Raw genomic sequence first — 12,553 nt, forward strand, 5'->3', positions numbered from 1 at the left:
AAGATTACATATTGTATGATTCTATTTATATGAAATCAGGAAAGGTAAATCTATAGAAACAGGCATGAAGGATCTTACAAGGTGATGAAAATGTTCTAAAACTGAATTATGATGATGGTTGCACAATTAGGTAAACTTATGAAAAATCAATGAATTACACACTTAAAATGGGTGTATTTTTTTTTCTTTTTTTTTTGGCTGTGTTGGGTCTTCGTTGCTGTGCGTGGGCTTTCTCTAGTTGCAGTGAGTGGGGGCTACTCTTTGTTGCAGTGCGTGGGCTTCTCATCGTCCTGGCTTCTCTTGTTGTGCAGCACAGGCTCTAAGCGCACAGGCTTCAGTAGTTGTGGCACGTGGGCTCAGCAGTTGTGGCTTGTGGGCTCTACAGCTCAGGCTCAGTAGTTGTGGCGCACGGGCTTAGTTGCTCCACGGCATGTGGGATCTTCCTGGGCCAGGGCTTGAACCCATGTCCCTTGCATTGGCAGGCAGATTCTTAACCACTGTGCCACCAGGGAAGCCCCAAATGGGTGTATTTTATGTTATGTAAATTGCACCTCAATAAAGCTTAAAAAATAGATCTTTGAGCCCTGAAAGAAATGACAAGAAACAAAAGAAAAAAAGGAATACAGCTTCCCTGGTGGAGCAGTGGTTAACAATCCTCCTGCCAATGCAGGGCACACGGGTTTGATCCCTGGCGCAGGAAGATTCCACATGCTGCAGAGCAACTAAGCCCGTGCATCACAACTACTGAGTCTGTGTGCCACAAATACTGAAGCTCGCACGCCTAGAGCCTGTGCTCCGCAGCAAGAGAAGCCACAACAATGGGAAGCCCATGCACTGCTATGAAGAGTAGCCCTGGCTTGCTGACTAGAGAAAGCCTGTGCACAGCAATGAAGACCCAACACAGCCAAATATAAAAACAAATAAATTAATCAATTAAAAAAAAGAAAAAAAGGAATAAATATAAAATCAAAGATGAATAAAACAGAAAACCAACAAACAAATATAAAACAGTCGATAAAGCTGGTTCTTTGAAAAGATCAATAATATAGTTACTGTAAACCTAAATAAAAAGAAGAGTGAACAGATACAGAGAAGACAAAGGAGCTTCAAAGGCTAGTTCCCACATCATGGTCTTTAAATATCCTTTCCTACAAAAGGGACCCAAGGCTCCTTAGAGAAATCAGGATCGGGTAAGGAAAGTACAAGTGTGTCTTGGATAGCTTATGCCACAGAAGTGCTCAAAGACTAATGGGGCCATGTTAGAAGGACACATAAGCCTACCTCAAGGATCCAATTAGCCAAATATGGGTCACTTTGGGTACTGCATACGAGCAGATTGAATTTTAAAAGGTTCATTGGCTGCATAACAATATCCAAAAAAATGGGGGGTGGCTCTTTTCACAGAAGAAAACCAGCTAATAATGTAGAAGGAATGACAGAATTAAAATTTTCTAATCTTAATTCTACTATTTTGCAACTCCGAGTATAATTAGTGATTTAGGCCAAGAATCATCAGTAGACGGGAAAACAAAATCCACTGTGTGAAAGGTTGCTGAGGAAAAGAATTTTCGCATGCCTCGAATTATGATCCCATGGATTACTTTCTAATTACAAAGGGAAACATATACCTTTGCAAATGAAGAAACCTGATGGTCATTGTCTTGATCAAATGATTTGGCTAAGACTGCCTGATACTATGAGGCTTCTGACATAATGCAATAGAATAGTGGTTGGCAAACTACAGCCTCTGGGACAAATCTAGCCCATCACCTAATCTTGTACAGCCCATGAGCTAAGACTGATTTTCACTTTTTTAATTGTTGAGGGGAAAAAAAAATCAAAGGAAGAATAATATTCTGTGACACACGAAAATTAAATAAAATTCAAATTGCAGTGCCCATGTAGTTTCATTGGCACACAGCCACAGTCATTCATTTATGTGTTGTTTCTGGCTGCCTTCCTGCTACAACAGTAGGGCTGAGTAGCACTGACAGAGACCGTATCACCTGCAAAGCCTAAAATAGTTAGTGTCTGTCCCTTTAGAGAAAGTTTGCTGACCCCAACAAGAGAAAGTATACAACATCACTTATGACATATTCTTGCCAAAAATGTTTAACTTGAATCTAATCATGAGGAAAAAGACAAATCTGACAATGAGAGACACAAGAAAACTGGGCTGGATGCTTCAAAAAACTCAATGAAAAGGTATTAATCCTTATTCTTAGGAGACATCTGTGGAAGTATTCAGGCATTGAAGGGTCATGATTTCTTCTTTTAAATGGTTCAGAAAAAAATCTATACTTGTGAGAAAGTGAGATAAGGTAAATGTAGCAAAATACTTAAAAAGAGTTCAAAACATTTCTAATTTTTATCTTACTACTTCACAAATATTTAATGATGAATGACTTAGCTTCACAAAACCTCACAATATATTACTAGAAATAGGCAATTTCCCCAATTCACAAATACGGAAACAGAGGTCAAGACTGAAGCTCATAGAATAATGGAGTTAAGGTTAAATTTTGAGTTTCCTGCTGAACAGTCTTCACCTTTTTTTTTCTTTTTAAACACTAAAACACTTAAGGTATGGTTTTAAAACAGAACTTGCTTAAGAATGTAGTGATATCATATATCTTCCACTTTCAAAGTAAAAAAAAAGAGATCCTCTAGACCCAGGGTAGTTCTACAATATTTCTATGTATTTGTTTCCTGTCATTAACCAGCATAAAAGAGGCTTGAGTTCAAACATCCCTGTTTCATAAAGAGATCCTGGATCTCCTTAAGAGTGTGGGGCTACCTTTAGGAGTTTCAGTAGTTCTCTGCCTAGTTCACAGTCCAACTTGATGGCAAACACAATGTGTAGAATAATGGTGCCTTCCACGTGACGAAGTTCACCTGATGGTACAGTAACAAAATCCAACAGCCTAAAAGATTCAACAGAACGGTATGAGCTGTAGTTTGGGAAAGAGACAACAGTGCATATGCTCATATGAACAAACAGAAAAACTCAAGCTGAACTAATATGATCACTGGAGGCAGGCACAAAGTACAAAATCTACTGTCTCATTCTCTGCTCCTTTTTTACAAAACTTCTTGAAAGAACTGTCTACAGTCATTATTTCCACTTCTTTACCTCTTCCCAGTTCAATTCAATTCAATTAGGCTTCTGTCCCCTCCCTAACCTCCCTTTCCAATGCTATTTGTAGCCCTTGCAAGAATAATCAAATGACCTGTACACTGTCAAAACCAATAACCAAATTTCATCTTAATTAAAGCCTCAGCAGATTTGACACAGTTGACCCCTTCTTTCTTGAAACACTTTCTTCTCTTAGCTTCTGGGGCATTGTCACTGGCCTCTTAATTATTTGTGCTGGCTCATCCTCCCTTTAAATGGTGAATGCCTCTGAGCTCAATCTTGGGTTTCTTTCTCTTTTCTTCACGATTTCCCTAGGTGACCCTATCCAGTCTGAAGGCTTTAGTCCTTTCCAATCTGTATTTCCTGTCCTGACCTCTAAAACCCCAGACTGCCTGCTCAACACCTCCATATGGGATACTAATATACATCTCAAACTTACATGGTCAAAACTGAGCTTATTTCCCCCTAAACTTGCTTTTTGTCAGTCTTTCCTAACTCAGTATACAAGACCACCTTCTAATCAATTGCTCAAGCCAAATAACTAAAAGTTATTCCAGATTAGAAGCAGTAGGCTGAAACAGGATTAAAAGCACGAACTCTGCAGCCAAACTGCTTGAATTCAAATCCCAGGTCCACCAATTTATGGCTACATAACCCTTGGAAATTCCTTAATTTCTCTGTGCCTTGGTTTCTATATGCATAAAACAGAGGCAAAAGAGAGTTGCTGTAAGGTTTAAAGTGCTTAGAACAGCACTTGGCACAGAGCAAGCACTCTGTTAAGTATTTGTTTCAAAAAAAAATCCTCTTTTTCAGTCACATCATGCTGTGTCCTGCCTTTGCACTAACTGTTCCACCAACTGAGAATGTGCTTTTTCCTGATCTATATATTGTGGCTCTTACCATTTAGGCTTCAGTTAAAATAACACCTTCTCAGAGAAGTTTTCCCTGACCACTCAACCTAAAGTAGCTATACTGTCACTGTCACATCATCCATTTGAAATATACGCATAACACTTTTCACTCTAATGTTTTTGTTATTTATTTTCTTTTCTCTTCTCGTTGAAATATCTCCATGAGAGCAGGAACCTTGTCTGACTGGTTCATCACTGTAGTCCTAGGGCCAAATAGTTTCTGGCACAAAGTAAACACTTAAATAGCTTTTAAGCTTGCAATTTACAGAATAATTATTGCTGTTTTCCTGGAAAGATTAAAATGAAAGAGTTGAAGAGACTGCATTATTCTTTTAATTTTATTACTGAGCAGCTAAGGGGACTAGGGAAATTCTGTGCTGAAGTGAAGGTATGGACTGAACAGTTAGATAACAATAAGATGAATTTGGAAAAATGATTTTATTTCTATACTGTGATACTCACTCATCACCACTCTGTTCCTCACTGTGCTGCGTATCTAGCTTGTTGAAGAAAGCTATGATTCCTTCCAAAACCTTCTTCCGGCTTCCCTGAAAAAAACACAAAATAAGTAAGGTCTCTCCATAAAGGGCAAGTTGAACTTAAAGTTCTTTTCAGCTTGAAGGATTTTCAAGTATGAATTTAAATAAATTATAACCTAGAGTCACACTAAGAATTTATAGAACACTTTCATGTTGAAATTGAGTTTGAAATACATCTTAATATCAGATTTTAAGGGGCCTATAGTCCACCCTTTCTGAAATCTTTATCCCTTTTACTACCACACACACACAAAATGTGGTACTACAAGAGATAATGTATGTTTACTTTGGTTGAGGGCCATGACCTTTTTACTAGATCAAATCATCATACATGAAATAAAAGCATCTATGCCCTAGTATATAAAACAAGAGTATGAATAAGCTGAATGGTACTAACTGGGCATTTCACCAGAGTTAAAAAAAAAAGCAAATTTTTCATTTATACCTTTGAGGAGAGAACCAGAAGCTGATAGACCAAGGGTGGTATTTCTTGAAGATTCAATTTGGAGAACATCGTCAACACTTTTTCCACCACAATTTCCACCTCTTCTGCAGTCAGAGGGACATCCCTGTGGATCAAGGAGTCTAAAGATCAGAGCCTAATTTGGGAGATATTAGAATACTATAACTACCTCTTTTGATTTTTCTCTAATGCAGAACCTTAAAGGGGACCAATAACCTTACCTAAGCAAAGTTATCTTGGAAAAAAAAATCATAAAGTTATACTTTAAATAAGAAATCAAAGCAAAAAAGAGTGGGGGTAAATTCTGTAACAGAAAACAGAGGTACCGATACTCTTATTTAGGGAACAGTGGTATTTGACCTTGCTACATTTCAGTTTCTAGTAGCTAAGTTCTCATAGCAGGATATAAAAAGAAAAGGGAATGATGATGCTTACTTGAACATGGAGGTGAGTTGGATTACATATTGATGATCCCATCTGATTAAAGAAATTGACAAAGGAAGTTTATGTCATTTAAACTTATTTACATATTACTTTGTAAAATTAGCAAGGAGGAAAAAATTAGGGCCATTTCAAGTTTGATTTGGTACCACTGGGAAACAAAATCAAAGAAATGACATTTAAAACAATGAAATAACAGCTTTTAACCTATCAGACTGGCAAAATCAAACTCTGATGATATTCAGTGCTGGTGAGATTTTGGGAAACAAGTACTTAACATACCGTTTTAGGGGATGTACACTGATATAATCCTTCTGGGAAGACAAGTTGGCAATACTACTTATCAACTTTAAAAATGCACATAACCAAAGACCCACCCAACTTACTATTAGAAATATATCCCATGTACATGCTTATAAAAGGTCACCTAGACATATAAGGATGTTAATTCCAACACTTTTTATAATAGCAAAAAACCAAATAGCCAAATATTATTTATCGGCAAAAAACAAATAATCTAACAATTGGACACTAGCCAAATATTATAACAGAATACTATGGAACTATTAAAAAGAATGATGTAAAGTGGTATATGCTGACATGAACATGTGTTAAATGAAAAATCAAAAGTATATTACAATGTAATGAATAAACTCTTTTGGGTAATTAAAAACAAATAAATGGATAAATATACATGTGCTGATTCATGCCTAAAATTATTTCTGTAAGGGACTTCCCTGGTGGCGCAGAGGTTAGGAATCCGCCCGCCAATGCAGGGGACATGGGTTCGAGCCCTGGTCCGGGAAGATCCCACATGCTGCAGAGCAACTAAGCCCGTGCGCCACAACTCCTGAGCCTGTGCTCTAGAGCCTGCGAGCCACAACTACTGAAGCCTGCGTGCCTAGAGCCCTTGCTCCGCAACAAGAGAAGCCACTGCAATGAGAAGCCCGCACACCGCAACAAAGAGTAGCCCCTGCTCACCACAACTAGAGAAAGCCCACACACAGCAACAAAGACCCAATGTAGCCAAAAATAATTAATTAAAAAAATATATATATATTAAGGATTTCTTACTATAAATATACACACACACATATATATATATATATAATATATATATAGTAAGAATTTTTCATCTTTGATGTATGTCTTTATATACTTCATTTTTAATGGCTATAAGTTACATGGAATGGCTCTACCTTAACTTATTGATACATAGCTTACATACCATAACTTACATATCTCCATTATTGTATGCTTAAGTTGGTCACAAATTTCTGTGTTGAAATGTTCATGTATGAAGATTTTCTTATATGTTGCAATTTCTCCTTAGGGTAGATTCTCATATTTCTGGTTTAAAGATACATCACTTATACATCTCACTCCCTCAAAAAAATATAAAAGATAGTGGTAGGGTGACTTTCCAGCCTTAAGGACCTTGGGACTCCAAATACTGCTATAGGGATAAACTGCTGTGTTAAGATGGAGAGTCAAGTAAATAGAAACTATATGTATAGTCTTAGAACAGAGAATACAGTAAATAATCTCTCTCAAAAATTCATCACAGACTAAATGGTTTTATAGTGGTAGACCATAAACCAAAATGGACTAAAAACTTGAGTGGTATAAATTCCTAAAATAAATGATAATTCTTTTTTTGGTCACTTGTAGTCCTGAGAAAGTTCTACACATTAATAAGACTCACCTGCCAGAACAGAGGGTGTTAATCAACTGCTTCTTCCATTCTTCCCCACTTAGTTCACCTAGAAATGCAAAATACACTGAGGAATAAATTTAATTCAGTGAAGAGAGTAAAAGCCACTAAGATTGGAAGAAAATTACCTTTTCCATAAGCTAGATTTTCCTTTTTGGTAGCAAGGGCGGTGAAAATGATGGGTAATAGCTCCAAAGATTTTCCATTCGTTAGGTTGCCCTGTTTGACAGCATCAACAAACTCACTGGCTAATTCAACCAATAATGCTCCTGGAAAATTGTGAACCTAGAAGTTGATGGGATTAAAAAAATGTTAAGCAGAAATCTAAATGTTTGATATCTCTTTCTAAGAAATACTCTTTTGCTGAATTAATAGAACTGGCATTGAAACCTAGAACTGGTCCTATAAGTGATTCAGGGAATCATTCTGCTCTGGTATAAACATAACTGTAAAGGATTTCATAGATCAGGATCTTCCACCAGTTCCCTGATATTTTCAAATACGCCAACTCTGCAAAGAGATACATGTCCATGATACCAGAAATGTAACGTAAACATCTAAATGGTTTATGGCTCATCCATCAACTATTTTGTTTGATAACAGTAGTTCTTATTCATAAATAGGAGCTATGGTAGGTTTGGCACACTTAAGTTTTCCCTCCCTCAACAAATTACAAACCCCCCAAAATCCACCCAAAACCAAAAAAGTTTTTGTTTTCCATCTCACCTCCAGCATTAGTAATCCTATGATTTCAGATGCTACTTCTTTCTGCAAATCCCCCGATTCCAACAATTGGACACAACAACTGTATATCTTAAGTCTCCTAAGAGCTCCAGCTTCCTCAGAACAGGGGAAACCTTATTGTTTTAAACAGGTGGTACAGAAACAAAGAAAGAAAAAAGGCAGAATTCTTACAAGGTTGAAGGGTAAACAGGAAAAACAAACAGCTTTGTAGTTGAATATAGAAACAGAATTATCAAACTACTTATTACTATGGTGTTTAGAACAGCAATATTTAGGAGCTTTGAAAAAGTATTTAATTTAGACAGAAAACTGAAACATTACCTTTTCTACTTCCACCCATGTCATTAATTTTTTAAATAATTTTATAGTGCAGAAGAAGGAACACCTTCTAATATACTTTAGAGCTTTTCTGGGATCCAGTAACCCAAATTAAGTGCCTTTAACATACTTCACTTCAAAACATCATCACTGATTGATGTCAGCAGGAATGTAGAGTAATAAAGACCTTGGAAAATGCTCTCCTCCATAAAAGCAACTAGAACACTAACAAAAATAGTGAAAACCAACTTGTTCAGGATTCTGGAAATTAACCAGACTTGCAACAATCCAGGGAGAGTTTATTTAAGATAAACAGCTGAATCTAAGTGAGAATAGCAAGCTCTGTTGTGTTTCAACATGCCCTCATTCCACCTCCTAACCCCTACCCCCCACCAGTCCAGTAGTCTTTAAAACCAACAGTTCACACTCATGGTACAAGCCATCAGTCTAGCAGCCTCTGGAGGGGACAGAATATGACTGGAGCTCCACCAAAGCCCAGTTCCCAGATAACTGTCATTATTTGACCTGTCTGGCTATTCCCTAGAAATTTTCACTCGCAAGACTTGTCTTTACTTGACCTGACTTAGAACTTGCCCAGTGCAATCTTTTACCAGGGGCATTTGTCTAAACCAGTTGCAAGTGATAACTTTTTCAGCTGCCTGGATAGCAATAACAGTTGGGCATGCAACAAGCTGACCAAAGAACTTAAAATATAAGCCTGGAGAAAGGTGCAGAGGGGACTCTGAAACATTCTGACATATTCCTAGGAACCTAGGAAGCCGTGAAAATACTTAGGGTTGCGCACATGGAAAGGGCTGTGTGTATGGCCAGGCAACACCCAAGAGGACCCTAATCTCTCACCTCTGGATGATCCTGAGGCTCTACACAAGCAGAAGGGCTAAGGAGGAGTTATAAGCTACCTGCCTGAGAACTGAAGGTGTGCACCTGACATGCACAGGGTCCCTCAGCAAAGGCTGGGAAACTCACTGGTTCCAGGCATTTTAAAGGAAATCTTTGCCAAGTCATTAGCTGACCACAAAGCTAACCAAACAGAGACTTCAGTGGCCACATAAAACAGTGCCCATACACAACAAACAATACATATTTCACAAAATTAGTTCAGAAGAACAACTATAAAAACAAAAGCAACACCACAACAGCAACAACAGATCTGGGGGAGGGGGATGGTATCTGATTTCCAGAATTCCCACAAAATATCATTTAAAATGTCCAGTTTTCAGGAACAAAAAAATAAAAAACATACAGGGAAACAAGAGCATGGTCCATACACAGGAAAAAAAGGAATCAATAGAAACCGTCCCTGAGAGTGCCCAGATATTAGATTTACTAGACAAAGACTGAAATCAGCTATTTTAAATATGTTCAAAGAACAAAAGGAAACCATGTCTAAAGAACTAAAGGAAAATATAAGAATGATGTTTCACCAAATAGAGAATATCAATAAAGAGACAGAAATTATAAAAAAGAACCAAACAAAAATTCTGGAATTAAAAAGTACAATAATTGAACTGAAGAATCCACTAGAGGGGCTCAGCAGGAGATCTGATCTGGCAGAAGAAAGAATCAGAGAACTTGAAGATAGAGCAATTGAGATTATCCAGTCTCAGGGACAGAAAGAAAAAGAAGAAAAATGATCAGAGCTTCAGAGACCTGCGGGATCCCGTCATGAATACCAACATAGACATACTGAAAGTCCCAGAAGGAAAGGAAAGAGAAAAAGGAGAAAAAAGAAGTAATGGCCAAAAACTTCCCAATTTTAATGAGAACACTAATCTACGTTCAGTGAATTCCCTGGCAGTCCAGAGGTTAGGACTCTGGGCTTTCACTGCCGAGGGCCTAGGTTCAATCCCTGGTCGGGGAACTATCCCACAAGCTGCACAGTGCAGCCAAAAAAACAAAGCAAACAAACAAAACCCACATTCAAGAAGCTCCAAGAACTCCAAACAGGATAAACCCAAGAGATCCACATTTAGACATACCATAGCAAACTATCAAAATCAAAGATGCCTCATCATAAAAAAAACCATATGTGAAAAACCCACACTTAACATCATACCCAATAAGTGAAGATTGAAAACTTTTCCGTAAGATAGGAAAAATACAAGGATGCCCACTTTTTCCACTTCTATTCAACATAATACTGGAAGTTCTAGATAGAGCAATTATTGCATTTAGTGCCACTGAACTGTACAGTTAAATAAAAAAGTTAAAGACAAGAAGAGAATATTGAAAGCAACAAGAGAGAAGCAACTCATCTGGTAAAAGGAGTACTCAATACGATTAACAGCTGATTTCTCATTTTAAAAAATCACTGAAGGGCAGAAGGAAATGGGATAACATAGTCAAAGTACTGAAAACTCAACAGCCAGAAAAACTATCCCTCCAAAACTGTCAACCAAGAACTCTATAGCCAGAAAAACTACCCCTCCAAAATGGAGAAATTAAGACATTCCCAGATAAACAAAAGAGAATTTGCTGCCAGAAGACCTGCCCTAATGCTAAAGGGAGTCTTTCAGGCTGGAATGAAAGGACACCAGACAGAATTTGAATCCACATGAAACAGAGAACATCAGTAAAGGTTAACTACATAGGAAAATATTAAAGACAGTATAAATGTACTTTGTAATTATTTTTTCTCCTGATTTATAAGACACCTGCATAAAACAACAATTATAAATCTGCACTGGTGGGAATAAATGTGTAAAGATGTAATAGGACAATAATAGCACAAAGGAGGAAGGGGGAGAATGAAGCTATATGTAGAGCAAAGTTTTATAACTATTAAATCTAAGCTGGTATTAATCTGAACTAGATTGTTATAAATTAACTCATTATTGCCCAGGGGAATTTTTGCAGAAACTAATGCATGTGGCCGGTGACTTTTATTTTGGCTGGCCAAAAAATTAATTCTGTTATTTCACTAACACTTTGTGTGTTATTACATTCAATAGTTAGACCTGACACACCTGTAAATTCTAATTTTTGTAAAATGTTGTCTTCAAGCCACTCTTCTGTAGAAGCAAAGGAGCATTCTCCTGCACCATGAATTTCATTTTCACTTTCTGTATCAGAATCAATCACTAAGGTTTTTTGTCTCTTTGTTGGTCTAATACTCACATCGTCTGAATCAGAATTATATTCTGAAGAACTATCATCTTCTGAGACACTAGTATATATGCCACTTGGACAATCAGAGAAAGTATCTGCATAAAATTCACCAAAAAATTTTTCACTCAAAATTTCATGATGTGTCACTTTTGAAAATTTTACATTTATAATATACACAAGATTGAAGCAAAAACCAAACGGAGCAAAATGTGAATGATAATGACAATCATAAGTTGTCTCATGAACCCTTGATCAATTTCAAGCTCTAACAACTTCTCATGGTGATGTTAATTGTAGCACTCTCTAAAAATGTATTGATATGTCTCCGGTCAATAATGTGTTAAGATGTCAGTTCTAATCGCCAAGGCAAGCACTAAGAAAGTAACTGAAAAAAATAGTGAAAAAGATTACAAAGGAATTAAAATGGTACACTAGAAAACACCTACTTAACATATAACACACAAGGTATTAACAGAGGAACAAAAAGACACGACGTAAAGAAAACAAACAGCAAAACGGCAGATATCAATCCTACTTTTTTAGCAATTATGGTAAATGTAAAGGGATAAGATACTCCAATCAAAAGGCAAAGATTGGGACTTCTCTGGTGGAGCAGTGGTTAAGAAGCTGCTTGCCAGTGCAGGGGACATGGGTTCAATCCCTGGTCCGGGAAGATCCCACATGCCGCAGAGCAACTAAGCCCACGAGCCACAACTACTGAAGCCCGTGCGCCTAAGGCCCATGCTCCACAAGAGAAGCCACCACAATGAGAAACCCGTGCAAAACGAAGAGTAGCCCCTGCTCACTGCAACTAGAGAAAGCCTGCGCACAGCAACGAAGACCCAACGCAGCCAAAAATAAATAAAATAAATAGATTTATTTTAAAAAAGGGCAAAGATTGGCAGAACAGATTTTTAAAAATCCAATTATGTGCTGTCAATCAGAGACACAATTTAGATTCAAAGATACAAATTGTTTAGAAAAGATATACCATGAAAACCATAACCAAAGGGGGCTGAAGTAGCTCTAAAAATAACAGAAAAAAGTAGACTTTAGGACAAAAATTACTATTAAAGACAAAAAAGGGCATTTTATAATGATAAAAGAATCAAGGCATAACAATTATAAACATATAAGCACCTAACAAAAGAGTTCCAA

At 37.2% G+C, this 12,553-nt stretch overlaps 1 protein-coding gene across 5 annotated transcripts in view; it reads right to left on the reverse strand.

The window, feature by feature from the left end:
- Positions 1-12,553, reverse strand: part of FANCI (FA complementation group I) — a 76,560-nt gene that overhangs the window by 48,712 nt on the left and 15,295 nt on the right. For 4 of the 5 annotated variants that reach the window (XM_033402838.2, XM_033402837.2, XM_049705418.1 and 1 more), the window contains 7 exons: positions 7,931-8,061; positions 7,333-7,489; positions 7,196-7,253; positions 5,485-5,526; positions 5,032-5,155; positions 4,510-4,595; positions 2,798-2,924 (listed from right to left, as the gene is read on the reverse strand). In XM_033402838.2, the coding sequence (XP_033258729.1) occupies positions 2,798-2,924; positions 4,510-4,595; positions 5,032-5,155; positions 5,485-5,526; positions 7,196-7,253; positions 7,333-7,489; positions 7,931-8,061 (725 nt within the window). The remainder of the gene's footprint in view (positions 1-2,797; positions 2,925-4,509; positions 4,596-5,031; positions 5,156-5,484; positions 5,527-7,195; positions 7,254-7,332; positions 7,490-7,930; positions 8,062-12,553) is intronic. The other variant, XM_049705419.1, reaches the window with a different exon arrangement.

This window comes from Orcinus orca, chromosome 2 (assembly GCF_937001465.1).
Source record: "Orcinus orca chromosome 2, mOrcOrc1.1, whole genome shotgun sequence".
Taxonomy (NCBI): Eukaryota; Metazoa; Chordata; class Mammalia; order Artiodactyla; family Delphinidae; genus Orcinus; species Orcinus orca.